The sequence below is a fragment of the Scomber scombrus genome, chromosome 15 (genome assembly GCF_963691925.1).
Source record: "Scomber scombrus chromosome 15, fScoSco1.1, whole genome shotgun sequence".
NCBI lineage: Eukaryota > Metazoa > Chordata > Actinopteri > Scombriformes > Scombridae > Scomber > Scomber scombrus.
Window position 1 is genome coordinate 11472897 of NC_084984.1, and position 25264 is coordinate 11498160.

General features: G+C 40.6%; 1 protein-coding gene across 1 annotated transcript in view; it reads left to right on the forward strand.

Moving 5' to 3' along the window:
* LOC133994931 (probable E3 ubiquitin-protein ligase HERC1) overlaps positions 1–21719 on the forward strand; it is a 35873-nt gene extending 14154 nt beyond the window's left edge. The window contains exons 34-79 of the mRNA XM_062434175.1: positions 68–235; positions 387–626; positions 731–814; positions 1208–1433; positions 2100–2400; positions 2750–3510; positions 3813–4026; positions 4731–4900; positions 5726–5809; positions 6501–6687; positions 6800–6927; positions 7154–7362; positions 7481–7740; positions 7950–8002; positions 8107–8304; positions 9649–9814; positions 9921–10170; positions 10449–10677; positions 10773–11050; positions 11284–11411; positions 11518–11645; positions 11894–12121; positions 12657–12784; positions 13007–13206; positions 13451–13565; positions 13761–13889; positions 13993–14091; positions 14307–14480; positions 14631–14915; positions 15061–15126; positions 15538–15663; positions 15779–15917; positions 16092–16273; positions 16896–17051; positions 17172–17294; positions 17499–17601; positions 17753–17922; positions 18023–18161; positions 18253–18464; positions 18580–18749; positions 19009–19174; positions 19277–19353; positions 19447–19699; positions 19846–19998; positions 20792–21097; positions 21197–21719. Of these exons, the coding sequence (XP_062290159.1) occupies positions 68–235; positions 387–626; positions 731–814; positions 1208–1433; positions 2100–2400; positions 2750–3510; positions 3813–4026; positions 4731–4900; positions 5726–5809; positions 6501–6687; positions 6800–6927; positions 7154–7362; positions 7481–7740; positions 7950–8002; positions 8107–8304; positions 9649–9814; positions 9921–10170; positions 10449–10677; positions 10773–11050; positions 11284–11411; positions 11518–11645; positions 11894–12121; positions 12657–12784; positions 13007–13206; positions 13451–13565; positions 13761–13889; positions 13993–14091; positions 14307–14480; positions 14631–14915; positions 15061–15126; positions 15538–15663; positions 15779–15917; positions 16092–16273; positions 16896–17051; positions 17172–17294; positions 17499–17601; positions 17753–17922; positions 18023–18161; positions 18253–18464; positions 18580–18749; positions 19009–19174; positions 19277–19353; positions 19447–19699; positions 19846–19998; positions 20792–21097; positions 21197–21382 (8547 nt within the window). The 3' untranslated portion in view covers positions 21383–21719. The remainder of the gene's footprint in view (positions 1–67; positions 236–386; positions 627–730; positions 815–1207; positions 1434–2099; positions 2401–2749; positions 3511–3812; positions 4027–4730; positions 4901–5725; positions 5810–6500; positions 6688–6799; positions 6928–7153; positions 7363–7480; positions 7741–7949; positions 8003–8106; positions 8305–9648; positions 9815–9920; positions 10171–10448; positions 10678–10772; positions 11051–11283; positions 11412–11517; positions 11646–11893; positions 12122–12656; positions 12785–13006; positions 13207–13450; positions 13566–13760; positions 13890–13992; positions 14092–14306; positions 14481–14630; positions 14916–15060; positions 15127–15537; positions 15664–15778; positions 15918–16091; positions 16274–16895; positions 17052–17171; positions 17295–17498; positions 17602–17752; positions 17923–18022; positions 18162–18252; positions 18465–18579; positions 18750–19008; positions 19175–19276; positions 19354–19446; positions 19700–19845; positions 19999–20791; positions 21098–21196) is intronic.
* The last annotated feature ends 3545 nt before the right edge of the window (positions 21720–25264 follow it).

Sequence of the window (25264 nt, forward strand, 5' to 3'; positions counted from 1 at the left end):
GAATTGGATAGCTTTGATATGTGGTGCTTAAGTATTGTTATCCAACTCTTGTCTCATTGTTTGGCAGAATCCTGGCAGCTATGATGAATGTATTCCCATTGGAGACTTTTCCTTTGACCCGCACAAGTTAATCTGCTGTTCTCTGGAGAGCGGGAACATCCTCTCGCATGGCTCAGGAGGGAAAGGTTATGGCCTGGCAAACACGGCAATCACGTCTGGCTGTTTTATATGGAAGGTAAACACTGATGTCTACATGGAGAAAAAATCACACTCATAAAGTTAAAATCTTAATGTTGATTTTCTTTATTGGTTATTGTCTTAATTTTACCTCTGGAATGTGCTAATAAAACATTTCCAATAACCTGATTTCCAACTTTTCTCTTCAGTTCTACATTACCAAAGAGAACAGAGGCAATGAAGGCACATGTATTGGTGTTTCACGCTGGCCTGTTCGAGATTACAACCACCACACCACCACTGACATGTGGCTATATCGTGCTTATAGTGGCAACCTATACCATGGAGGGGAACTTGTCCGCACACTTCCCTCCTTTACCCAGGGTGATACCATCACCTGCATCCTGGACATGGAGGCTCACACTGTATCATTTGCAAAGAATGACAAGGTCTGACCAAATATTCACAGTCAGTATTCAGTGGTTTTGCTCTAAATGGTTATTGAGTTGTTCTTCAATCTTCTACTGTCTTTTTTGTCTTGTTTTTATGCTAGGAGCCAAAGTTGGCATTTGAAGGTGTGGTTGCCTCTGAACTGTACCCTTGTGTGTTGTTCTACAGCAGTAATCCTGGAGAGAAGGTACATAATATACATGCTGCACTGTGGGCACCTGCTTTATACGGCAAGAGGTGCAAAATTTGTGTATATATAAAATTCCCAGCCAATATATCGATTTTGGAAAGTTTTTCACTCCCTAATATCGTTATCGGTCCCAAAAATCCAGTATTGGTTGGGCCCTAATATTAATAGAGAGACCTAGGAACTCCTCATAGTCACTTAAAATTAAAGATAAGCAGAATAGACTGCTACCCATACAGTGAAATTACCACACAGTTAATGTGAAGAAACATTGCAGGAACATTTCTGAAATTTCACAAACAGTACCAGTCAAGAGTTTGGACACACTTTATTATTCAAGAGAATGGGAAGGTATGTCCAAACCTTTTTTTTTTTCCTCTGTATTCCCCACAGGTGGCACTGCGTGACCTCCAGATGCGAGGCATGCCCAGTAATCTGCTCCCTGGGGACCCTCTCTGCAGCCCTCAGACCACCGTGTTGCTGGAGTCAACAGTGCAGCTCCTCCGTAGACTCCATCAATGTGACCAGTGGTCCCCACACATCAACCAGCATATCCATACCCACCTGGAGCTTATTGGACCCTTGCTTAAAGAGGATGATTTCGGAAGCATCAGTCCAGGTCAGTTACAAGCTTAGATAGTGGTCACTTATGAGCAAAATTAGTCTGGTCCTGTACTGTAATTAGGCCTCAGTTAAGTTTATTTGTATACCACTTTTCCAGTGCAAGAAAACTTAAAGCAGTTGTGGTCAAAGTGTTCACATTGTCACTCATTAATTTCTGAAATTCTTCTTTTGAAGCCAGAAGATTGGGTTTGCATGGTATACCATGTTGTCCAAACTGAGAAGCGTGTCAAATAGTTTAATTTTACACACAACAATCATTCATAATAAAACCATTTTTCTACCAGCATGTATAATAGACACAGTACCCTCCCTGAGGTACACACTTTATTTATTTTTTTTTTGACCAATTCAGGTTATCTTTCAACCATGTGAATTTTAAAAGGTGAGACCTTTACCAAAACTGTCAGTCTAGCTGCAGTGGACCAAGGAATAAACAGCTCATGTAAAGAATAGATGGAAGAAACCAGCTGTGGACTGTTTGGATTTAAGTACATCTGTAGCTTGAGCATCAGTCAGTCAACATTTTAAAAGTATACTGTATTTGAATATAAAGGTTAGTTGAAGGCAACTAATGAAGTGAGGTGTATTATCCTTAAAAAACATATTTTCTAAATGGTTATTACTCTTAGTTTCATACTGACTGTCTTACATTCTCCTACAGGACTCAGTAACACATACTTGGAGAAGGAAGAAAATGAAAAAGAAAAAGAGAAAGATCTGGTCGGTGAGAACACAGGGGATTTGCTGGGGCACCGTAGGTCCCTTTCAGAGACCAAGCTGGCTGCTCTTTGCACTGAAGTCTGGCCAGTACTGGCCCTGATCGGCGGAGTGGACAATGGTCTCCGGGCTGGAGGTTTATGTCTTCACAAGCCCAGTGGGCGCAGGGCCATCCTGCTGGGGGTCCTGAAAGAAGGAAGCTCCCTGGCCAAGCTTCAGTGGGAGGAAGCAGACCTCTCTGTCAGGTATTACAAATATGTATTGCTATGTCCACCTGTTTATGATAAATTGTCTTTGCACATGTTGATTAAACGATGATTCTCATTAACTTCCATGAAACAACTCCTATATTTTCTTGTCTTGGTCCTTTCAGCATGCTTATGACTCTGTATAATTCTTTTCTGTTAGTGTTTATTTTTCCTCCTCTGTAATTTGTCTAACATTTTACTTCATTTCTTTTCATTTACCCTCCTGATCTTATTTTTTTCTTGCTTCTTCCTCTTCATACTTAAATCCATTAATCCCTGTTGAATCCGTCCTGGTGTCACTCCATGCTGTATCTGTGGGTTCTTCCCATCCTTCCCAATAACTAAGCTCCATGAATTCTTGGTCACCCAGCGACACACCGATCATCTCACTGGAGCCCTGTGACATATCCTCCTGCGATGTCACCCGACTCGGAGGCCTCAAACCAACCATCTTGTTAGATCTGATATATTTGATGGGGCTGCTGGAGGAGCAGGGATGGCTGGGGCCTCCTTCAGCCCTAAAAAGGAAATACTCGGAGGAGAGCGTGAGAGAGAGTGAGACTCAGAGCTGCCTGGATGAAGACACATCAGATGATGTCAGATGGCTGACCGAAGATGAGAGGAAGAGGTTTGATGAGCAGAAGGTTGAAACAGAACACTTCCCATCACCATCCTCAAACAAAGACGGCACCTGTCTACCCCAGCCCCACCAGACATCCCAAACTTCCAAAATGAAAGTATTTGCCCTTGAGCTAAGAGCAGTTAGAGTCTCATACCTTCTCACTGGGGCTTTGAAATCCCTGACTGTCATTTTCAGCTGTGAGAAGCTATCAGATTTGCTTTTAGTACCTAAACATGACCCCAACAACTCCCCAATAAGTCACCTTACCAGTCCAAACTCTGACCAGACCAAAGCCAGCAACAAACAATGGGATGAGAGTGCTGAGCTGACTTCAGTACTACAGTATGTAGTGCAGAGCATGGTGAAGTGGGCAGTCAGGCCCTGTCCCATAAAACAGACCGTCTCGCTTGCTGACCTGGAAAGGGCTCAGGTCATGATCTACAAAGGAGCCCTCAACAGACTGCAGGAGGACAAAGAATGCAAAGGTATCAGGATTAATTGATAAGATTGAAGATGCTTTGAAACAGAGGTGTAGACTTTGACCTTTGACAGACTCAAGTCACAAAAATAAAGACGTAGGACTCAACTTGGACTTGTCAGATCTAAAGTTTTAACTTGAAATTTCAGAGCAATATGAAATTAATAAGACAGTGACAGAAATTACTTTTTTAGCAACACACACATATTGGACCTTTGTATTGCATGGTTGCAGAGTCTTTAGTGTCAAATTAAAAATGCTGTATAATATAAAGCATGTGACCTAATAGTCATCACCTTGTCCTTGCAGACTCAGGCCACCACATGTCCTCTCAGCCTATTTCAAAGTCCTCCAGCTCCGTCTCCTTGTACAGCGCTGGCTCAGAGGGCACTGCCATCTTCGGCCAATCAAACAGAGCCTCTGCCTCATCCTCTAACACTGAACTGGCCTCCTCTCTACCAACAAACCAGCAGGCAGATGGTCTTGATAATTTTAATCCTTTCCTCCCCATCAGCCTCCTCCAGTGAGTATAAAATGGGTTGATTATATTAATATTAATTTGATTTAACTGTTGGTTGAGTAATTCATACAAAATCCTTAGTCCAGTAAATTCTCAGAAGTGTTTCTCAGAAACATGTTGTTACTGATTACTACAGACCTGTATCTTTTGGCAGCAGCAGCTTTTCTGAAGTCCAGGGAATGGGTGAGTTAGGATCGATATGAAAAAAAAGAGAGTGAGAGATTCTGCCTGCATTGTCTTTAACCTAGGCTGCAGCTCTGCCTGCCTGTTTTTCTCCTAACCCAGCCAGTTGACCATAGTGTCAGTATTGTTCCTGCATTCAAGTTGTGAGCAAAAAAGCTTCAGCGCTAATAATATCATACAGAAAATAAAATCTCTTTCCTGTTTTTTACGAGAATAGAACTATTTACCAAAGACTCGCACAGTGCAAAGCACGTATTGTACTAACTTCTCAGAGTGTGAGATGATACCACAACAAGAAATACAAGGCTTTAGTTTAATGTTTATCTTTCAAATCATTGACAGAAGAAGATACTGATTTATTCAAAATTGTAGGCATCTCCAAGTGTTAACTCTGGTTCACTTGAGCTCATCTTAAGCCTTCAGATCATTTATATTTCAGATGTTTGGTCAGGCCTGAAAAGTGGCCATGTAGCACCAATTGCACTGTGTTATTACTATACATACTGTATTTTCACTCCTTCTAGGCATATGGTGCTAACTCGGTTCCCTACGCTTACCGGCCTGGTTAGCACTCCCCCTGTGCTGCATCCTTGCTTCAGCCTGGCCAGCTCTGCTTCTTGTGATGCCTTCACAGAGCAGCAGACTAGCTTCATGGAACCCGGTCCCTGCAGCACACAGGCCAGAAGCAGCCTGGGTAAGAACAAGCGCAGAGACGTCAGTGGGGAAAAAGCTGTTGGAAGTCAGTACACAGCATTACATAGAGAAGAAGAAGAATATTTAATTTACAATGTATCTCCTAATTTAAAATTTCCTGACAACCAACATGCTGTCTTAAATAGAATAGCTTTGCCTATTGTTGTAGTTCAGTTTTTAACAAACGTTTTCCAAATGCTGGCTTCACATTCAAACATGATATTTCTTTCATTTTAAAATGTATTTTATTAAATCTCCTATGTTATGATAAAAGGGGGAAAGGCGATCAATGAAAACGCAGTGGGGACTGTCTGTCTTTTGCATGAGTTTTATGTTTTCAGCTTTGTCACAACTGATCTGCTGCTCAAATCAGCATGTGTTTTGCTCCGCTATTGAACAGATATGAAATTAAAATAACCAAATGAATGCATGACACAGTTTTTGCACTCACATGCTTGAATGGCATCATTTGTTCATCATCAGTTTTGTTGGTCTTATTTTGAACATTCTGGGAATTGAAATAAGCTTAATGAAGTTCGTTGATCTGACTTTCATATCTCAGGATACATTAGAATTAACAGGAGACTCAACCAATAGGTTTAATCATTTGTTGAGCATTAATTGAATAGGTTTACCTGAGATGGAGGGGCTTTTATGTTCCATAGATAAATTAATGAGGCTGATGAAAAAATAAAATAATGTGAAGATGATTTTTTTATTCTGCCAAATTCCACTTCAGTCAAATATGAAATTTTCCAAAATGGAGCCATGGCCTTGTTTTTGTTTTCTGTTTTTGTGTACTTTTCCTTTTCTCCTCAACCACCAGAACGGACACAAATGTTTGTCACCAGTCGGTTGCTAGAAATGGGATTCACTATGAGACATATCTACTGGGCCATGGAGGCAGCAGGTACTGCTTTGCTTCATGTGCTTGCTATTTTAAACATCTGTCCTTCATTGTGTACTTCAGCCTTCTTGTAATTATTTGGAATTAGAAAAAAAAAGTTTCTGAATGAAAAAGATGCAAAATTACAAGCATTAATTTTTCAACTTATATCGCTAATGTGACATGTTGTTTTTCGACCTCAAAACAATGTGCAGAAGCAGTTTTCAGACTCAGAAAATAAGTAATCCAAGATATTTTTGCTCAGATTTTCACAACATGCATAGTTTTAAAATTGTTCATCCACCATTTTAATTTTACTAAAATGTCGGTTTGTAAGGCTACAATTTCACCACATAAAAGTGAACCAATTTTGATACTTTCACGCATGGCACAGATCATGTATGTTTTATGATTGTTTAAAAAAGGAATGTATGGATGCGTTTACATTTATGCATTGCACCAACATACGTGTAATGTTTTCAGCACTACCTATTTCAGTAACTCCACACATTATTCAAATTGTAGGCCTTCCTCACTTCCTCACTGTTAGACAATCTTGATTGCCAGAGCAGATGTGCCAGCCTGACCTTAGGAACGGCACAGTTGCATGATCATCTGGTGGTGATGTCCGACACAAATTAGCAATGCAACACCCCATGATCCATCTTTTCTTTTTTAAACTCTGACAGTTCAACTTCCCTGTGGTCCCTCCCAGATGTAGCAGGTGACTTGGACTCTCAAACCATTGAGGTGTTGGCCAGCTGGATGCTTGAGCACCCCCTGACTGAGGAGCAGCAGGCAGTGGAGTCCCCCAGACCGGAGGGTGTTCCTGACACTCCATCTCCAGATGGGCCGGAGACGGTGCAATGCCCGGAGCGTTCTACCAGTCAACCCAGCGAAAGGTCAGGGATTTAAGGAAGTCTGTTCAGTTTCATTTGGTATTATTATTGTTACATACCATCAGGAACTGGTGGACTATAGTGTTTTATTATTTATTATTAGTATTATTTACAGCCTGTTGCCAGGCCTTGACTGGATAGAGAGGGAAAACTTCTTGGATGTCCACCTGACGAGGAACAGACCTCCTCCAGCACGGCGGCGACGCTCAGGCCCGACTCAAAGGACGTCTTTCCGAAGGGCAGGTCAGTGTCACAAAATTAGAAAATGAAAGGGTGACATCCAGGCTTGTAGAATCACGTGTTAGTTTAAATGTAGATATATTATACTGATTGATATTAAGTCTTCAAATTGTGCCTTGACTCACAATAACAGTCTTGAATATAATATTTTTGTTGCTGATTGTAACAAATTTCCCATGTTAACCATTGTATTGTGCAATGTTATGTGAAGCAAGCGTTATCTTTTTAGACTTGCCATCACCCAACCCCCTACCGCAGCTGTTCCAACAACACACAGCGGTTGCTGATTGGCCAGAGCAGGTGGAGTTTCATCCTTACTCTGCTGAAGAGGAGTCAGAGTTGGGCTACATGGATGACCCGTATCATGAAGAAACTTACGAGGACCTGCTCACACCTTCATTCTTCAGCTTGGAGAGAGACACGCTCCAGATAGTGGAGGTGATGCACACACACTTTCATCACTAAGGCTGCATGACATGGACAAAACAAAAATGTCATTGTGATTTCATTGTTCTTATTACTAGAACTACTATGATCCACATCTCGCTTCTTCTAGGCTGGAGAAGAACACAGTCAGATGGTGAAGTGTGAGCTGTGTAACACCCTCACCCTGCAATTTAACAACCATATAAAGCGGCGACATCCAGGTTGTGGGCAGAGTGCTGCACGAAAAGGTTACGACAGCACCGGGGCTTATGTGGATGTCTGGTTTAAAGGGGAGTGTGGCTCCAATTTCCCCTTCTACCTCCTTTGCAGCTCCTGCAGGGAAAAGTATCTGGCTGCAAATTTGAACGATCCAAGTGCCAAATATGAAAGGTACAGCAGATATATACATAAAATAATATATACAGGAAATATGCATGCATGCATGCATGCATGTAGCATATTGCAGAAAACAAATTAGTTAGCTGTCTTTTGTTTTCATACTCCCACAAGAAGTATAAATTCTTATACTTTTTTGTTGGCTAATGTATTTGGTTATATAGCCAATTATTTATCATTGTTGTGTCCTCATTTCTTTGTAGGATTAAGGGTCTGACATGTGATTTAGTTGGCCAGTTGGACAGCACTTCTGATGGTAGGTAAAACCTATCCTCTAAAATAGGATGCAATAAAGTGAATTGATGTTTGCGAAATGAATAATGAATTCTTCTAATATAAATGGTGCTTTTGTGTGCTCAGATGATTGGGAAATGAGCCACCAAGATGAGTGTGACACAGACAAACTGACAGGACTGGAGGACTTTGGGCTCTTGCTAAGACCACTGGGGCTGACTGAAAAGAAACTGGTGCCAGACCCCATCACCTTCACTGAGCCAGATCCGCTGGGAGCCCTGGTTTACCGCTCTGCTGACCCTATGAGAGCAGTGGTTCCCAAAGGTATTATGAATGCTGGTTTAGAAACGGTCAGCACAGTTTTGTTGCTTAATGCATTTAATAGACAATGCATATAATTGACAAACATCTCTCAAAATATACAATTTAGACACATAATAGTAAAACTCTAAAAATCATAATTTGGTATTTGTGGCTATTGTATTCTATTGACTATGCATGTAAAGGTGGAATGAAAAAGGTAGTCCCATGCATAGATGTTTTAAGGCACATACAAATAATATAATCAATAATACTTTGTGTCTGATGTGGTTTTCTACAAACTAGTTAAAAATTCCTAAAATTACATATGCTTTAATTTTGCTCCTCATTAAAAAATCCATAATCTGTCAATATACAAATGTTGTTACTTCACTGAAAAGTCCATTCTCAGAGGTTTCAAGTTTCCAACAAGTTTGCTTCCAAACTTGATGTAATGTCATGAAATCATTCTGAAGTGTACATGTGTTAAAGTCAGATTTAAGGTGGGCTTAGATAAACTTTCCCCCTTAAGCAGATGCATGTGAGCAATAGCCTTAATAGTCAAACTCTGCACATAAATCATTCTTCATAGTGAAGGTCAAACATTAAACAAGTGAAGTAACAATAAGCAACACATTTTTGAGTGGGGGGGGGCTTAAATTTAAGAAGACATGTCCTTGTTAAATAAAGAGTATAAGTGATAGTGGTTACAAGGACAATGCAAGCACTTAAACATGACAAACACGATTGCTTGAAAATGGACATTATATTCATTTTGAGAAACAGTTTGCCAAGATTATAATGTCTCAGCAGGCCTTTCTCATTAAGGTTTTATAGACACTTCATAACTACATTTTCCGCACACTTCTTCAACAACTCTATGACAGTGTGACACCAAACCTTCCACTAGAGATTAATTTATCTTAAACTATCTGCAGTTCCCCAAATGTGAAACTGCAGAGCATATACAAACAGAGCCTTATGTCATTTTTAGTGAGTAGCAAACTGTCATCTTGACCTTGTTGCGATGCTTTTTTTTTCACTTTATCCCTGATGGAAGACTTAGCCCACTTGTTGTAACACACACCCACATTCCCTCTGTGCTTGTTGGCAGCAAGTATTTCCAGCCACAGTCCAACTTACTGCAGCATAATGAGTCATCACTCATTTATCATAACTGAGCATCTGAAGCACAAATGGTCAAGTATTTAGATTTTTTGCGTATGATGGAGAAATGCACACCATAGTTTGCCTGCTTTTTTTCATGTCACAAATGTCAGGGATATGAGTGTTTTATAAATCTTGATGAAGACGCATCATGATATTTCTTACAGTTTATCATAATATAATGCCTTTTTTCCTCACCAGGGAATGCCATTGCTGAGCAGAAGACCTCTTTGAGCCTTGGACAGCAAGCACTATCACTTAGAGACTCTCATGATAGACTGAAAGCTTTAAGAAGAGTCACCTCCACTGCCCAGATTCTACTAGCTTACAGCATGGTGATGCGAGCACTGTCTCAAACTGCTTCTAGGTATATTTGGCCAGAATATTGCTTCATTAATATATTTTTTTCACCTCTTCTTTGGTATATATTTTTTGTACACATGAATTCTCAGTTTCACTTTCCTCCTCTCCAGTGCCTCTGTGTGTAGCCAGTCTAATGGACTAGAGTCCTTGGGTCTGGCAGATATCCGTATTCTGGTGCGTTTGATGACGCTCGCAGCAGGCGGCAGGGCTCACACCTGTGTGGACAGACAGTCTGGTGTGAAGGGGCTGGCGACTGAGCGCAACAACTCCAGCTGCCTCAGTTTCCTCACCACAGCCATCGGCAGTGTGGTGTCACACAGCCCTACTGCGTACAGACAGCTAGTGGAGATATGCACTCAGGTTGGTGTTCTTCAGTGGAGTCACAAATTATACTGTATACAGTTTGTTAATTGTTAGTGCTAAGCATTTTAAAAATTCACAGTAACTACATCACTATAGCATAAATTTGGTTTATTGTTCAGTACTACTAACTATAAATAATGGAATTGTGATTGATTGTGATAACGAATTGCCCAAGCTCTAAGAGATTATTTAATCATGAAAAAAATACCACTGGTAGTAAAGGGCTGCAGACCAAATACTAACACTTGAATATCCTTTAATTATTGCTGCTGTAGGACCTAATGGCAGCAGCTACAGGAGTGAACATTGGGGCCATCATTGACCCGCAGCAGAGAGGTTGTCTGAGCTCCACTCTAACAGTTGCAACTCAGGGCACCCAGCAGCAGAGGGACTACAATGAGCAGACACCCCCAACGTTCCTGGTCACACAAAGTCTGGTGTCCCTGCTCACTGAGAAGGGTGTTCACTGTTCCGGCCCAGACAGGCCTGAACACGAGGCTAATGGTAAGGACGAGTGTTTTATTTAAGCAATTGTGTTGTTATGTGTTATTTTGATATTCATAGTATCTCTCCTCTGCGTACATGTGTTTTTGACCTAGATACAGGGAACCAAGGGCTGTCCTCTTCATCCTTGCCTCCTTCCCCTTTACCCCACATGGGTGCAAGAGTGGGTCCTCTGGAGCTTGCTAATGCGCTGGCAGCATGTGTCCTGTCTGCCAGGCTGACCAGTAAACATCGCCAGTGGGCAGCAAAGCAGCTGGTGCAGGCCTTGGCTGCCACAGGAAGGGACAGTCCTACTCGGCCCCAAACATACAGCGACCTCGCTGGTGACTTACGCAAATGTCCTCTCAAGAGGCTGGAGGGACATTACAACAAGGTCAGGGACTTGGAGTAAATTTGCCAATTACAGTAATTTGCTTTGTAACAAACTGCTTAAAATTTCAAAATTTACAATTTGCAAACCATGTATATGAACATTTCTTATCTAAGCCACTATCTATCAATTTGTATTTGAGATGGAGGATATGAAAAACATAGCTCTAACCACTGGGTTCTGTCAATCATGAGATGTTGTAAAAAGAAGCTTTGAATTATTTCTGTTCTTACCAGGTGGCCAGTTGTTCCTGGAACAGTGAACAGAGTTTGCTGGCTACATGCTCTCAGGACAAGGTGGTGCAACTGTGGAGCATCAGCCAGAACACTGTGGAGTTACAAACCACCTTCTCCTGTATTACCAGGTAATGTTGGCTTGTTTCAGAAGTGGTTTGTCCAGAGAGAGTTTTGCTGTGTCAGTGAGGGTTTGCTTTGCTTTACTCAAATTTTTCTTCCCCTGACTCTCTCCAGTAAGACGGACAGATCCAGCACTGAGAGGGCTGGCAGATGTCATCACATATGTCCTGTTTACTGGAGTACAGGTGGAAACTTTTTGGCTGCTCCTGAGAACAAACACATCAACATCATGAACATCAGGGGTAAGTCTGGCTATTTCTCTCTTTTGACAGTCTGGCATGTCTTATTTCATCAATGCTATAAAAACAATATATATATACAGTATATATATATATATTTTTTTTTAACTGTTTTTAATAATAAGTTCTCCTGTTACAGCTGTTTAATGTAATACATATGTAGCAGTGTAAACAAAACAAAAGAGTGGGAGGGGCTTATTAATAATTGCATTACCGTTGCTACATCTTGAATTTCCCTGTCTCTTTTGCAGGATCTCACTGTCATGTGGAGGCCCAGGTGTCTCGGGTCACAGCTCTCTGCTGGGCTCAGGCCTTCAGCTTGTGGGTTCTTGACCAGCCAGCAGCCTGTAAGAACAGAACTGCTGAGAGCCTGTTGGTGGGACGGCTGGATGGCTCTCTGTGCTGGCTGCAGGTCACAATGCAGGAAATAGACATGCTGGTGAAGAGCACCGAACTCAGCCACTGCTACAGGAAAGAGGGTGAGAGGATTGCTTTACACGCTTACACTTTAAAACCATAACTATGAAATATTCCCACGTGAAGAGATACCTACTCACCCAGACCCAAACATATGATGGTGTTATCACAGTGTAATCAGAGGGGGAGACGTTATGTTTGGACAGTGACCGACAAATACAACTTAAAATTGTATAGGAATGTATTCTTAATTGTTTAATTTAATGTAAAGCGCTTAAAAGAATAGTTTGATATTTTTTGAAAATATGCCTATTTGCTTTTTTTGCTGAGAGTTATGGAGAATAATGACACCACTCTCATGTATGTGTGCTAAAGCTGAGCCAGGAGGTGGTTAGATACTTGAAGCAGGGGGAAACAATTAGCCTGGCTTTATCTGAACAGAAATACGGAAATATGCATATCAATCTATGTAAATCTCGCTAAGTAACATCTTGTTTATGAAATCCAAAATCCAATATAAGTGAAATGACCTGTGTAAGTGTATCATGGGTGTGCAAGGGTCTATAACTGACTGTTTTATGCCATGATCTCTCCTAGCCCCCCAGTGTGTTGCCTGGCACAGTGAGGACAAGGCTTTCGCAGTGGGCTATCCCAGTGGAAAGATTCTTTTGGGAACAACTGAGATCTATGAGAACGAGCAGCCGGTAGTGCTGTTAGTCTTCCAGGTTTGTCTGCAAAATTCACCCTGTGTTCATTTTAATTGCAGTTTGCTGAAGAGCACTTCAAAAAACAAACTGTATGTATTTTACACCCACATGAGTTGACTGTTTATTGTTGATGTGTGACGCTATTGTCTACATACTGTGTTGTGATGTAGGATTTAGCTTGAATTTTCCACTCTGTTTACTCTTACTGACCACTCCACTCTCTTTGCCTTCACTCTACAGGAGAGTGTAAGTTCCCTAAAATGGGACCCTACAGGACATCTGCTGCTCTGTTTGGGCAGGTCAGAGGTGGTGAAATTACTGGGACGCTCTGGGGGCACCTGGGTGACCCTCCACTCTCTCATCCACAGCAGCACAGTCAATACTGCCGAGTGGTGCCGACTTGCTGGCAGAGCACCAGATCCCAGGCTCATGATGGCTGTGTGAGTTTAAATAACGTATTCTTCTCTCTTTGTTTTAAGATGACCATTAACTTTACAACAAAAAATGGTGACGTTACATTATGATTTGTGAAAATCTGTTTCTGATCATTGCTGCATGTAAGATTCTTGCTGTGATCAAATATTTGGGATATAATGTAATATACCAGCATTCATTTTACAAGTTACTTTATTCATATGTTTTTGTATATTTTAATCACCTCCCCCCCCCCCCATCTTTCTGTAGAGGTTGTCAGAATGGCGCTGTGCATATCTGGACATTGCCACAGGGGGGTACTGTTGTATCTTTACCCAACAAATTGAAAAGCTCCTCGAGCCAGGATAAAAGCATTGATGTGAAGGTCGGTTTGTATCTGCAGTTGAGCTCTTTTTTTACAGCCCTGGTTTTAGTAATATTTTGAAATGTTTCTTAAAGTCAGGATTTCATGTGCCAGGAATTCATTTACTTAAAAAAAAAAAATTAAAAAAAATTAAACCAGTAATATGTTTGCAACAATCGTCTCTGATTCTGTTGTTTTTGTTCCCTTTTACATCAGGACAGTGCAAAGTGTGTTTATGTTCTTCATGGCCACATTACGGCAGTGAAGTCCCTTTCATTTTGCCCTGGTGGACTAGCTCTGGTTTCTGGAGGGATAGGAGGACTGCTCAATATCTGGTCCTTACAGGTCAGAAAGCATCATTCACTGCTGCTGTCACTTCCTTATCATGAATCTTTCATAAGTCTCATTTGTGATTTTGAATCCCTCTATGTCTCTGTCCTTCTCACAGGATGGTTCAGTCTTACAGACTGTTACTGGTTTGGGGTCAACTGTCAGTACGACCTGGATACCAAACCTGGGCGTGGCTGCCTGCTTTGGTAGATCGAAGGTAATTTGGATGATGTGTAACTTCAATTTCCAAAACTTAAGATAGCTTTAGTAACACAGTACTTTTCATCACACTATTCCATACTAATGAGTCTATAACTTTTAAACTTAATAATACACTTCAATGTAGTACTTAAGAGCTGAGACTATGTAAAAAACTAAATTATTATAGTTGCAACATTTAATATTATCTAATTTTTGTCATTTTCCTCCCAGGACGTTCTGTTGATCTGCTGCACCCCTGACTGGATCAGTCAAAATCATGTGCTGGCTTCCTGTCGTATGGTCCTCCGAAGCCAGAACATTCTGGGTCTAAATCGGGCACCTTGTTTGGCTGTACTGCTGGAGAGGTTACCTCTGCTGTTGCAGGAGCAGTACACCTATGAGCGGGTCATTACTGATACATTATCATTTGTTTGTTTCTGTTAATATTTGTTTTTTATGGGCCTACTAGCCAAAACAGAAAAATGTAACTATTCATTTCATACATTTTTCTGTCTCAGTGTGAGACATGATTTTGAATGTCTTCTCTTAATGCAGACTCATGTGGCAGCCGGTGACCAGCTAGTCCACAGTGCCTTCCTGCAGAGCCTCGCCTCCTTGACTGTTGGTTTGTCCTTAGAGAAACACTTGTGCCATTACCCACGCCCTCCACATCACACCAGTCCTAATGGCCACTGCTGCCCAGCAGAGTGGAGCTGGCTCGCCACTTACGCCACTACTGTCCGCAGTGCTGAGGCTATCGCCAGCGGCATCACCTTCCCAGAATCTTTCATTGTTTCAGACCTTCAGGAGGTGGATCACACTGAAATCATCAAGGCACTGGTGAGTGGGGGCATGTTTATTTGAGCTGTTGTTTGTTTTTGAAATGGTGAACATTGGATATGCTTCAGGAATCTTAGTTGACTAAAATATCCATAAGTTCCTGCTATAAACATATATTGAGACACTTGTCTCTCCCGTCTCTTAGGACAATAGTAAGTGGAGCTTCAGGATGGATGAACAGTTGATGTCATGGGCCACCGTCAGACCAGAGGTAACAGCTTAGCTATATATATATATATATATATATATATATATATATATATATATATATATGTATATATATATATATATACATATATATATATATATATGTATATATATATATATATATGTATATATATGTGTATGTATATATATATATATATATATATATATATATATATATATATATATATATATATGTGTGTGTGTGTATATATATATATATATGTGTATATATATATATATATATATATATATATACATATATATATATATATATATGTGTATATATATATATATATATATACACACACATATATATATATATATATAACACACATATATATATATATATATATATATATATATATATGTATGTATTTTTTCCGAAGCACAATTAACTTTTCACTTCATGTTAAAGGACTGGCAACAAGGGGGGAAGAGTGAGGTGTATCTCTGGGGCAGCGGACGTTATGGACAGTTGGCTGGAATGGGAACCAATCCCATGATGCCTACTCTTGCACCCTCTCTGTTGCAGACACAACAGGTAGCAACTTGTTTCCCTCAGGACTCAGAAATTGTCTTTGATAGCTGATTTTTTCTAATTGTTTTTTCGTTGTTTTTCTCTTTATCCCTTCATGGATGTTTTCATTGTTGTTCAGGTCGTTTGTGGTCAGAACTGTACCTTCCTGGTCCAGTCCAATGGGACAGTACTGGCTGTAGGAGAGGGACAGTACGGCAGACTGGGCCAGGGAAATTCTGATGATCTCTACGTCCCCACCATTATCTCTGCTTTTCAAGGTACAGTATTCATCCGGGGCTTAAGGACCCAATTCTGAGCTGCTTTGGGATGTCGTAACAGGGTTTTCCTCCTTCCTAAACTGCAAGAGAAAAAAAAGCTGAATTGTTCATTCATGTTCTCCTCGTTCTTATCCGTATAAGTTGAGCTTAACTGACTCCTTAATTTGTGGGCAGGTTATGTGGTGACCAAGCTGGCGACGTCCTGTGGGTCAGATGGACACTCCATGGCCCTGACTGAGACTGGGGAGGTGTTCAGCTGGGGAGATGGAGATTTTGGAAAACTGGGACACGGCAACAGTGAAAGGCAGAGGAGACCCAAACAAATAGAGGCCTTACAAGGAGAGGAAGTAATTCAGGTAAAGATAAACCTCAATGATTTTATGGTGTATTATTGGAAGCATTAAGAAGGGTATCAGTGGTAATATAATTAACAGGTGTTGCACAGTTAATAGAAATGCCTTGAATCAGCCATTGTTGGTCCTTTATCATTTCATGATAATTTTTCCATCTTAAGACTGTTTGATTCATGGTGGCAACTTGTTCTTGCAGTTCCTTCTTTGGTTTTGAAAATGCAGTGCATTAATATTTTAAACATTCAGTGATGGTGAAAATGTGTTTCACTGTTTTATATTTTTATGTATTTTGTTTCTTTTAGGTTACCTAGTTGACTTCAGTAAAGAACAGTTGTTTTTTTTTGTTTTTTTTTATAGATATCTTTATTGATTTTTTCCTTGACAATAGGCAGATACAATCAAAATGTTGGTCATCAAAATTAACCCACCCCTCCTCCCCCACCCTCTAGCCCCTCCCTCCCCCATCCTTAAGCCCCTCCCTCAAAGAACAGTTTTTACATTTGGTATCTATATTTGTCAGCATAAGAAAAAACACAATCTAGGCAACATGTCAAAGAGATTCCAGTTATACCGACACACCAGTTTAACTATGTTTTATGATTCAGTCTTTGCTGTCTGTTCCCAGCTTGCTTGTGGTTTCCGGCATTCAGCTGTAATAACAGCAGATGGGAAATTGTTCACCTTCGGCAGTGGTGAATCTGGCCGTCTGGGTCAACGATCAACATCCAATAAGATGCTGCCTGAAAGGGTGGCTGCACTGGAGGGATATCATGTTGGACAGGTGAGAAATGGACTTTGATTCTCACACTTGTGTGTTGATACAGTTAAAAAAATATATCCAGCGAAAAAGAAAAAGAGATTAAATATTACTAATCAAAGCTAACTTAATTATCTTTCTCAGGTGTCATGTGGTCTCAACCACACTCTGGTCCTTTCTCTGGATGGCATGATTGTGTGGGCGTTTGGAGATGGGGATTATGGCAAATTGGGAACAGGTTCCTCTACAGCAAAATATTACCCTCAGGTAATTTAATGTTGACAAAGACTCAAATTTAGAAATTCCTCAAAAGACAAAACTAAGGTTATTTATATTAACTTATTAAATATCAGTGACATGCTTTGCATTTATTCATTTGTATTCACCTCTGTACATAGTAATTTATTAATATATTTTAAATGGGTGCTTACACTAAATATTATCTTCTGCTTGTTTTCTTCCTGTTTTCAGAAAGTGGAGCAGCTTTGTAATAAGGGAATCAAGAAAGTCAGTTGTGGAACTCAGTTCTCCGTGGCCTTGGCCTGCGATGGACATGTTTACACATTTGGACAAGGTACATTTCCATTTGAAAATGGAATGTGAAAATATTTGGATATTGGATAAAATATTGTTGTTTCTCAACTAAAGACTGTCTTTCCATTTACTCTCAAACTGTTTGGAATTTATTTAATTTATGTATCCATGGCTCTCTTCTGTTTATTCAGAGCGACTGATTGGCCTGCCGGATTCTATGCTGAAGAATAAATCCAACCCTCAAGTGGTGCCGTCGCTGGAGGGGCTGTTCATAGAAGACATTGCTCTGGGCTGTGAACATGTCCTTGCGCTGTCCTCCACTGGAGACGTCTATGCCTGGGGCTGTAACAGTGAGGGACAGGTAATCAAGATGCTCTATTAGAAAATTATACACATGAAATTGTGAAGTTTGCTTTCATTGCACATCAGAAGCACTGTGTTGTCTTTTATGTGTGTCCCAGCTTGGCCTTGGACACTCCAACCCAGTGAAGGAGCCCACACTTGTAACAGCCCTCCAGGGAAAGAACATCAGACAGATCTCCGCTGGCCGCTGCCACAGTTCAGCATGGACCACCCCCTCTACCTCGATGAAAAACTCAGGTACACACACAGAGTCCTAAAATGTGCTAGTTCACCTCTGATTTGTGAGAAGGGATACACTTTGAATTGTATTTTTTATCATCATCTCCAGGTGGCACTGGAAGTTTCCAGCTAGGCCTTCCCCAGTCAGTCCCTCCTCAGTATAATACCTTGAAAGACTGCAGCCCTGCTATCCTCAGCATGCGCCTCAGGGTACTCTACCACTTTTCTGATCTCATGTACAAATCCTGGAGGCTGCTAAACTTGGACGCCAAAAATCCGGTAATCACTGATCCCATTTTCTGCCCTTCTAATCTGTTAAATGTTTTATGTTTGAAAAAAATAATCCTACTACCTTCTCTCTGTGTCATTACCATTACTTCACTGTGATGCCTCAGTCTCTTCCTCCTTTTTATCCCCTGTCCTTCCTTCCGTTCAGGTGTCCACGTCACGCTATAGTTCAGGGACAACAGCCATCATCCGAGGCGAGCTCAGAGGCCTTCTATCACCCAAGGTCAACACTCTGCCTCTAGTGCGCTCCATTGGCAGAACAATGACCCAGGGCAAAACATATGGGCCACAGATCACTGTGAAACGGATTTCCACAAGGTAAGGATGCCCATGATTTTTAGATCAGTTGTCTGTATATATTTTCAGGGGCCAACCGGAGGAAAAACAGGAGATTACAAAAACAACTTGCTGTTTTTCCAACTGTCCAGCAGGGCTTATTTTAGGGGAGACTTTAATTTTATCTGGCACCTTTGCTTGCATTTTCTTCTTTAATGTACCTTTTCACTACTACTGTCTGTTGGTACATGTACATCAAAACTTTGACTGATGTCCCCTCCCCTCCCTAACACTCCCACAGAGGGCGTTCGAGCAAGCCCATTTTTGTGCAAATCGCGAAGCAGGTGGTGAGCTTGAATCCTCTGGAGCTGCGGCTGCCATCACGAGCGTGGAAGGTTAAGCTTGTTGGAGAGGGGGCTGACGATGCTGGAGGAGTGTTTGATGACACCATCACTGAGATGTGCCAGGTAGGATGGGGATGAAAACCACATAAGAGGTCTTGAGAGCAGCAGAGATGGTTTATAATGCAGCTTTATATAAACTGATGAATTACAATGCGTTTTTTCCAGGAGTTGCAGTCTGATGTGGTGGATCTTCTGATTCATACTCCCAACAGTTTTGCAGATGTGGGCAGTAACACTGACAGGTGCACATTTTGTTCTGATAGTCTTCAACCAAAACAATACCGTTGAGGTACAATAGAACATCCAAATCTCAAAAATGATCTGTATCCTCACAGGTTCCTGCTCAACCCGGCAGCACTCTCCAAGGATCACATTGTCCAGTTTCGCTTCCTCGGGATTCTCATGGCTGTGGCCATCCGTACCAAGAAACCTCTTGACTTACATCTGGCACCTTGGGTGTGGAAACAGCTCTGCTCGATGCCACTAGGAGGGCTTGATCTAGAGGAGGTGGACCTGCTCACATACCGCACCTTACAAGGCATCCTTCACTTAGAAAACAGCGGAATTACAGAGGAAAATTTCCATGTGGTGAGATACAAAGATGCAAATTGGCTTATGACAGAGTTCATTAAATATTCCTGATCGTCATCTAAACTGCATAGATATTTAACTCTTTTTCAATATACTATGAAAACTTTCTGTTTTCTTTCATCCTGCCATGTCGCCCTTTGAAGATGATCCCGCTGGATTCATTTATGGCCCACAGTGCAGATGGAAGGCTGGTACCTGTAGTTCCTGGAGGCCAAAACATTTCTCTAACCTTTTCCAACCGGACAGAATATGTAGAGAGAGCTCTGGACTACAGGCTGCATGAAATGGATTCACAGGTTTGAAGGGTTAATCTATTTCATGTGCCATTAGCTCACCCTAGAGCCCCAGTTGCTGTCCCCTGTAGATCGGACTGTCTGTCATTGTAAAAGCTGTGATAGAGTCCCGAGGAGCCAACTGGACTGTGTTAAAAATCCATTCCAAAACCGGAACTCTTTCTATTTTTGCTGCTTTGAAGAAACATTATGTCAAATATTTCTGCAGTCAAGGTCATTCACATTGCCTGGCAACAAATGGCTATTTTAACCAATTGATGCATACCCCCTAATGGCACTGAGAGTGTATCGTTCAAATGTGAAATATGTTGTTCTCGAAATTAAATTAGTTCTTCTTATAACATAACATTCTTATAATCGTCTATTAAAACAGATTTATAGTAGCATTACAAGGGAACCCAGTTGTTTGATAAATAACTTTGTGGCTGTAGAGAGCTTTCACACATTTTTAACTGTTGGTAGAAAATAGTGTGCTTGATTAATAACTGGGACATTTCTAAAATTAACAACTCTTTTCCTCCACATTATATGAGTTACTAACCCTTTAAGGCATTAGGATGAGACTTAAGAGTGGCTAAATGAAACAGTAAAAACTTCAAACTAACTAAATCTCCAATGAAATATGTTCAAATAAAGACTTGGGTGCAATTTTCTTCTACTGCATCTGAAACTCTGCATCCATTTTAAACAGCCAGTCTGCCTCGTAGTTTACATTAGTGCTCACTAGGCAGCCTGTTTGTTGTTGTGGATCTCGTCTTCAGAAGTATCAAAGCTGACGTTGTTCTGTTGTGTCCAGGTGGCAGCAGTCAGAGAGGGCATGTCCACCATCATCCCTGTGCCCCTCCTCTCCCTGCTGACAGCGCAGCAGCTGGAGCAGCTGGTCTGTGGCCTGCCGGAGGTCTCCGTCGAGATGTTAAAGAAGCTAGTGCGATACCGTGACATCACCGATAGCCATCAGCTTATTGGCTGGTTTTGGCAGAGTTTGGAGGAGTTCACCAATGAGGAGCGAGTGCTTTTCCTGCGTTTCGTCTCTGGCAGGTCCAGGTTGCCTTCCAATCCGGCTGATATTACACAAAAGTTCCAAATTATCAAGGTTGACAGGGTAAGGTCGCAGCTAATAAAGTCATTAAAAAGTACTCATGAACAAATATTAAAAGTACAAACAACAAATTATCATTTTTTCTCCTCTCATCATCTCCAGCCAATCAACGGCCTCCCTACAGCTCAGACCTGCTTCTTCCTGCTCCGCCTGCCCCCGTACTCAAGCCAGGCTGTCCTCGCTGAGCGTCTGCGTTACTCCATCCACAACTGCCCCTCCATCGACATGGACAACTACATGCTGACCCACAACACTGACCCAGCGGACAGCTCCGACACCGAGGACTGAAAGAAGCCAGCTGTGGCCAACAGGGTGATGAATGTATCTTCTCCGATGCCATGCACATTATGCACTGAACACAGATTTTTATTCGCCAAACCTGTATGGTAGTGTACTGTTTATATGTTGGTCGATGGACTTGATTTGTGTAGTTCTGATTTTCAAACTGTGCAAGGTGGTGTAATTATTGCAGTGCTTTCTCTGAATCAAGACTACAGGGATACAGAATACAATTTTTTTTTTAAATATGGGTGATTAAGCCACAATAAAAGAGTTAATGTGCCTGTTTGTTTGAAAATATGTAATAATTTAAGGACCGGACCCACATAGGCAGTATTATTGTAAAATAAAGGAGTGTTTAAATTAAGATTTTGGTGTGTTTTATTTGAAATCTCTGCTTCCAAATGAGTTTGTTTCATTTCCCTCTTGCATATTGTGCATACAACAACTTCTAAATAAGGAAGCATACATTGAGTACCATATAAAAAATAGTAAAATGAGAAGTAAATATGCACAGACTACTGGAATAAACATGGTGGTAAGAAAGTATGACAAGTGACCTTTATTCACATACCTCCAGAATCTTACATACATAATCTTGTTATACTATGTTGTAGGTTAGCTTCTCATTGGTTATGGGCTGAGCAGAATTGGTTCTTTCTAGGGAAACTGAGCAATGATAACAATACATTCCATCAAGATCAGCATGTTTTATCAGCTATCAGGACGCTGTGATCAACACTGACAAACACTTCAGGACATTCAAACAGAATCAGAGCAGTACCATCACCCTTTAGAGAAAGATCTTTTTAAAGTCTAATAAAGTGTTGTCTATATTTAGAACAGAAATCTAATTGGTATTTCTGATCTTGTAGTCAGTCAATCTTCAAAAAATAATGCGATAATAATTAGAGGACTTCATAATTGTTGGAAAATGAAAGGGTCTGAGTTCAGCTTTTTAAGGAGTCCATTGTGAAGTATTTTTTTAAATGATGCAGCTACTGACTTATGAGGGAATAAAATAGGGAAAATTATTGCCCTGAGTTTCTGTGCTGACATCTGGAAGTACTAGAAAGTTCTGCACTACCCAAATTTAAATATCTTTACCTGTCTTTTTCATTTATTTTTATCCTATTTTATCATGTTAATCCTTGTTTTACTGCTTTATTGTAAATGTATTGATTCTATGCTTTTATCTAAATCACTTCTAAAAGGTACAGATACGTTTTTTTTCTATCTCTTCTAAAAATCTGAAATAAGTTTGATCAGACTTCACATTTTTTCTGGTCTTTCACTGTGTCTCCAGCTTCAAAGTTAAAGTGTAACTTTTGTAACAGTGGCAATTGTGAGATAATGAAACAATGAATTTCCCTTGATGCTCTTGAGAAAGTAAAGGAACAGTGTTGCCTGCTCAAACTGTTACGTTCAGTTCAGTATTAAATTAGGTTTCTTACATATTTTTCTCTGTTCAAGAGTTTTTTTGGGCAGAAGCTGTTCCTTAATTGAATCAAGGGTCAACATTAGGCACATCAGTCCTGCAGGGAAAAACACAGCCCTCTCATTCATTTGAATGGTGGCAATCTGTCAGTGCTGCAGGGTTGCTAACGCAGCAGGCTCTGGCAAAACAACACAGGGTCAGGCAAAATCCTGAACTTGACTCAACTTTCAAGATCAGCTGGTAAGGTGCTGCAAAGGCTAATGACACACATGCAAGTACAGATTGCTAGTGATTACTTTGTAATGGGAAAGCTGCGTTGCTGCTATTTATCCCTACAAAAGATACAGTCGTTGCACCAGTGATAATGCCTGAGTGTATTGATATGAGTAAGGGGGCTCTTTTTTTTGCTTATGAGTTCTACTTCTGTGAAAGGAACTTTTTAATCTAACGTAAAATGTACATGATTTTACTTCACATGCTTAATATATCATTAACTTTTACTGGCAGCCTCCACATGAAAGGCAAATAACATGGAGCAACAATTTCGAAAAGAGATCTTGATTCAATTCCCCTGAGTCTAATGTTGTCCTGACTCAGCACAGCTGGCGAGTCTGCAATTTGTCTGTGCTAGTGAGAGGTACGTCTGCTGTGACCTTATTACCCATCTGTTTCCCTGTGTGCGGTGCAGCCAGTAAAGCAGAATACAACCTGCAGTCAGCAGCCCTGCAGCTGAGCAAGGGCGGGTTTTTCATGGGAGCCTTCGCCAGGTACAAATATAACATCCATCTATCAATTTAACAAGTTCAGTACACAGACTTGGAAAAGCCAAGGTGGTGCAAAACAGAAGATGTCACGAATTTGTCTCAAATATTTAATACAGTTGAATTATACTGCCTGAAGTTTACCCGTGATTTGCTCGAAAAGGGTACGGGTTGGGTCATTTAAGGAGACTGGAGAGGTTACACTGTGTTTGCACAGTCGCATAAATTGTACAGAGACAATCATACCTAATCATACAAGCAAATATTACAACGCACTAAATTCTTATGTGAATCCAACCACAAACAAAAATATATTGGTTGGAATTACATGCTTTAATAATTCATTTTAAAAATCTGATTTAGACCCATTTACTAAAAAAAAAAAAAAAAGAGGGATTATCTGGACCTAAAAGGAAGCCATGCATGTAAAATGAGAGTTGGGGCAAAGAGAACTTAATATTTTATAAATAAAGTTATAATATTCTGGAAGTTGCAAAACCTTTGATATACAGTAATTAGGAAAGGCAGATCACGTACTGTTGAAATATTGTAAAACCAGCTTTAATTTTCGTTATCAAAGTGTAAACAGACCAGGTTATGAATATGTAATACTTCCTAATCCCACAGGAGGGCAGTGTGGTTGTTGCACTCAGATGTGCCACTGCATAAAACAAGTTCAAGAGAGCATTGAGAATAAGCAGAGATCATCAGCGCGCGCACACACACACACAGAGAGAGAGAGAGAGAGTGAGAGTGAGAGAAAGGGAGGGAGAGGGAGAGAGAGAAAGAGATCTTGTATAGCTGATGATGCATACTGTATCACTGTCAGCTAATCTGTGTCACCCTGTTTCTCCCAATCATCTTATTTGATCCACACATATGGATGACATACGGGATGACAAACAGCATGTGATCATTTTACTCTAATACTACACCTTTTAAAACAACTGACACCTGCATCTCTTTGTATGAAAAAGGTATACAGTACTTTCAGCAACCAGCTTAAGTTTGCATCATGGAACAACTCTAACTAGGCCACGTAGGTTGGTTTCAACCCAGGTGCAATTCACAAAAAAAATGTATTTGCTTTGTCTGAGATATATGGGTGTCACCTAATATATCCAACTTTTTTTAGCCAATAAAAAACAAATGGAGGACCATGACCTTCATCATAGAAAGCAATCTGTCAGGGTGCCATGTTTGTTATAAATACATGAATTAAGGCAGCACTGAGGAGAGAGAGTGGGTTAACATTGTAATTGAACACAATGCATGGAAGCAGTTCAGCATACAGTAGCAGTGCAGCATCCATTTAGTGAGAGTGAGTATGAGCTCCGCCTTACTTACACTTGCATATGTTAACATATATTTTAATTAATGAGCATGCAATTCACAAGTCTCCTTTCATTTGCAATGTATATATAATGATCACAATTCAACCATGTTCAAAGGAATACTTTGACTTGTCAGAGGGATGCTTATTGATTTATTGCAGTTAGATGGGAAGGTTGGTACGGACCTCAAATTTCAGGTGGCAACAATTTTTATTATCCAACCCTCGTCAATGTAGTATTTCCCATAATTAACTTTAAACAGCAAGAGCGTCAGTCTTGCCAGACACTTTGGTACTCAACAGCTCACTTATGGCTCTAAAATGTCAGTAAACACGTCCAACTTGCATCAAGCTCCTGC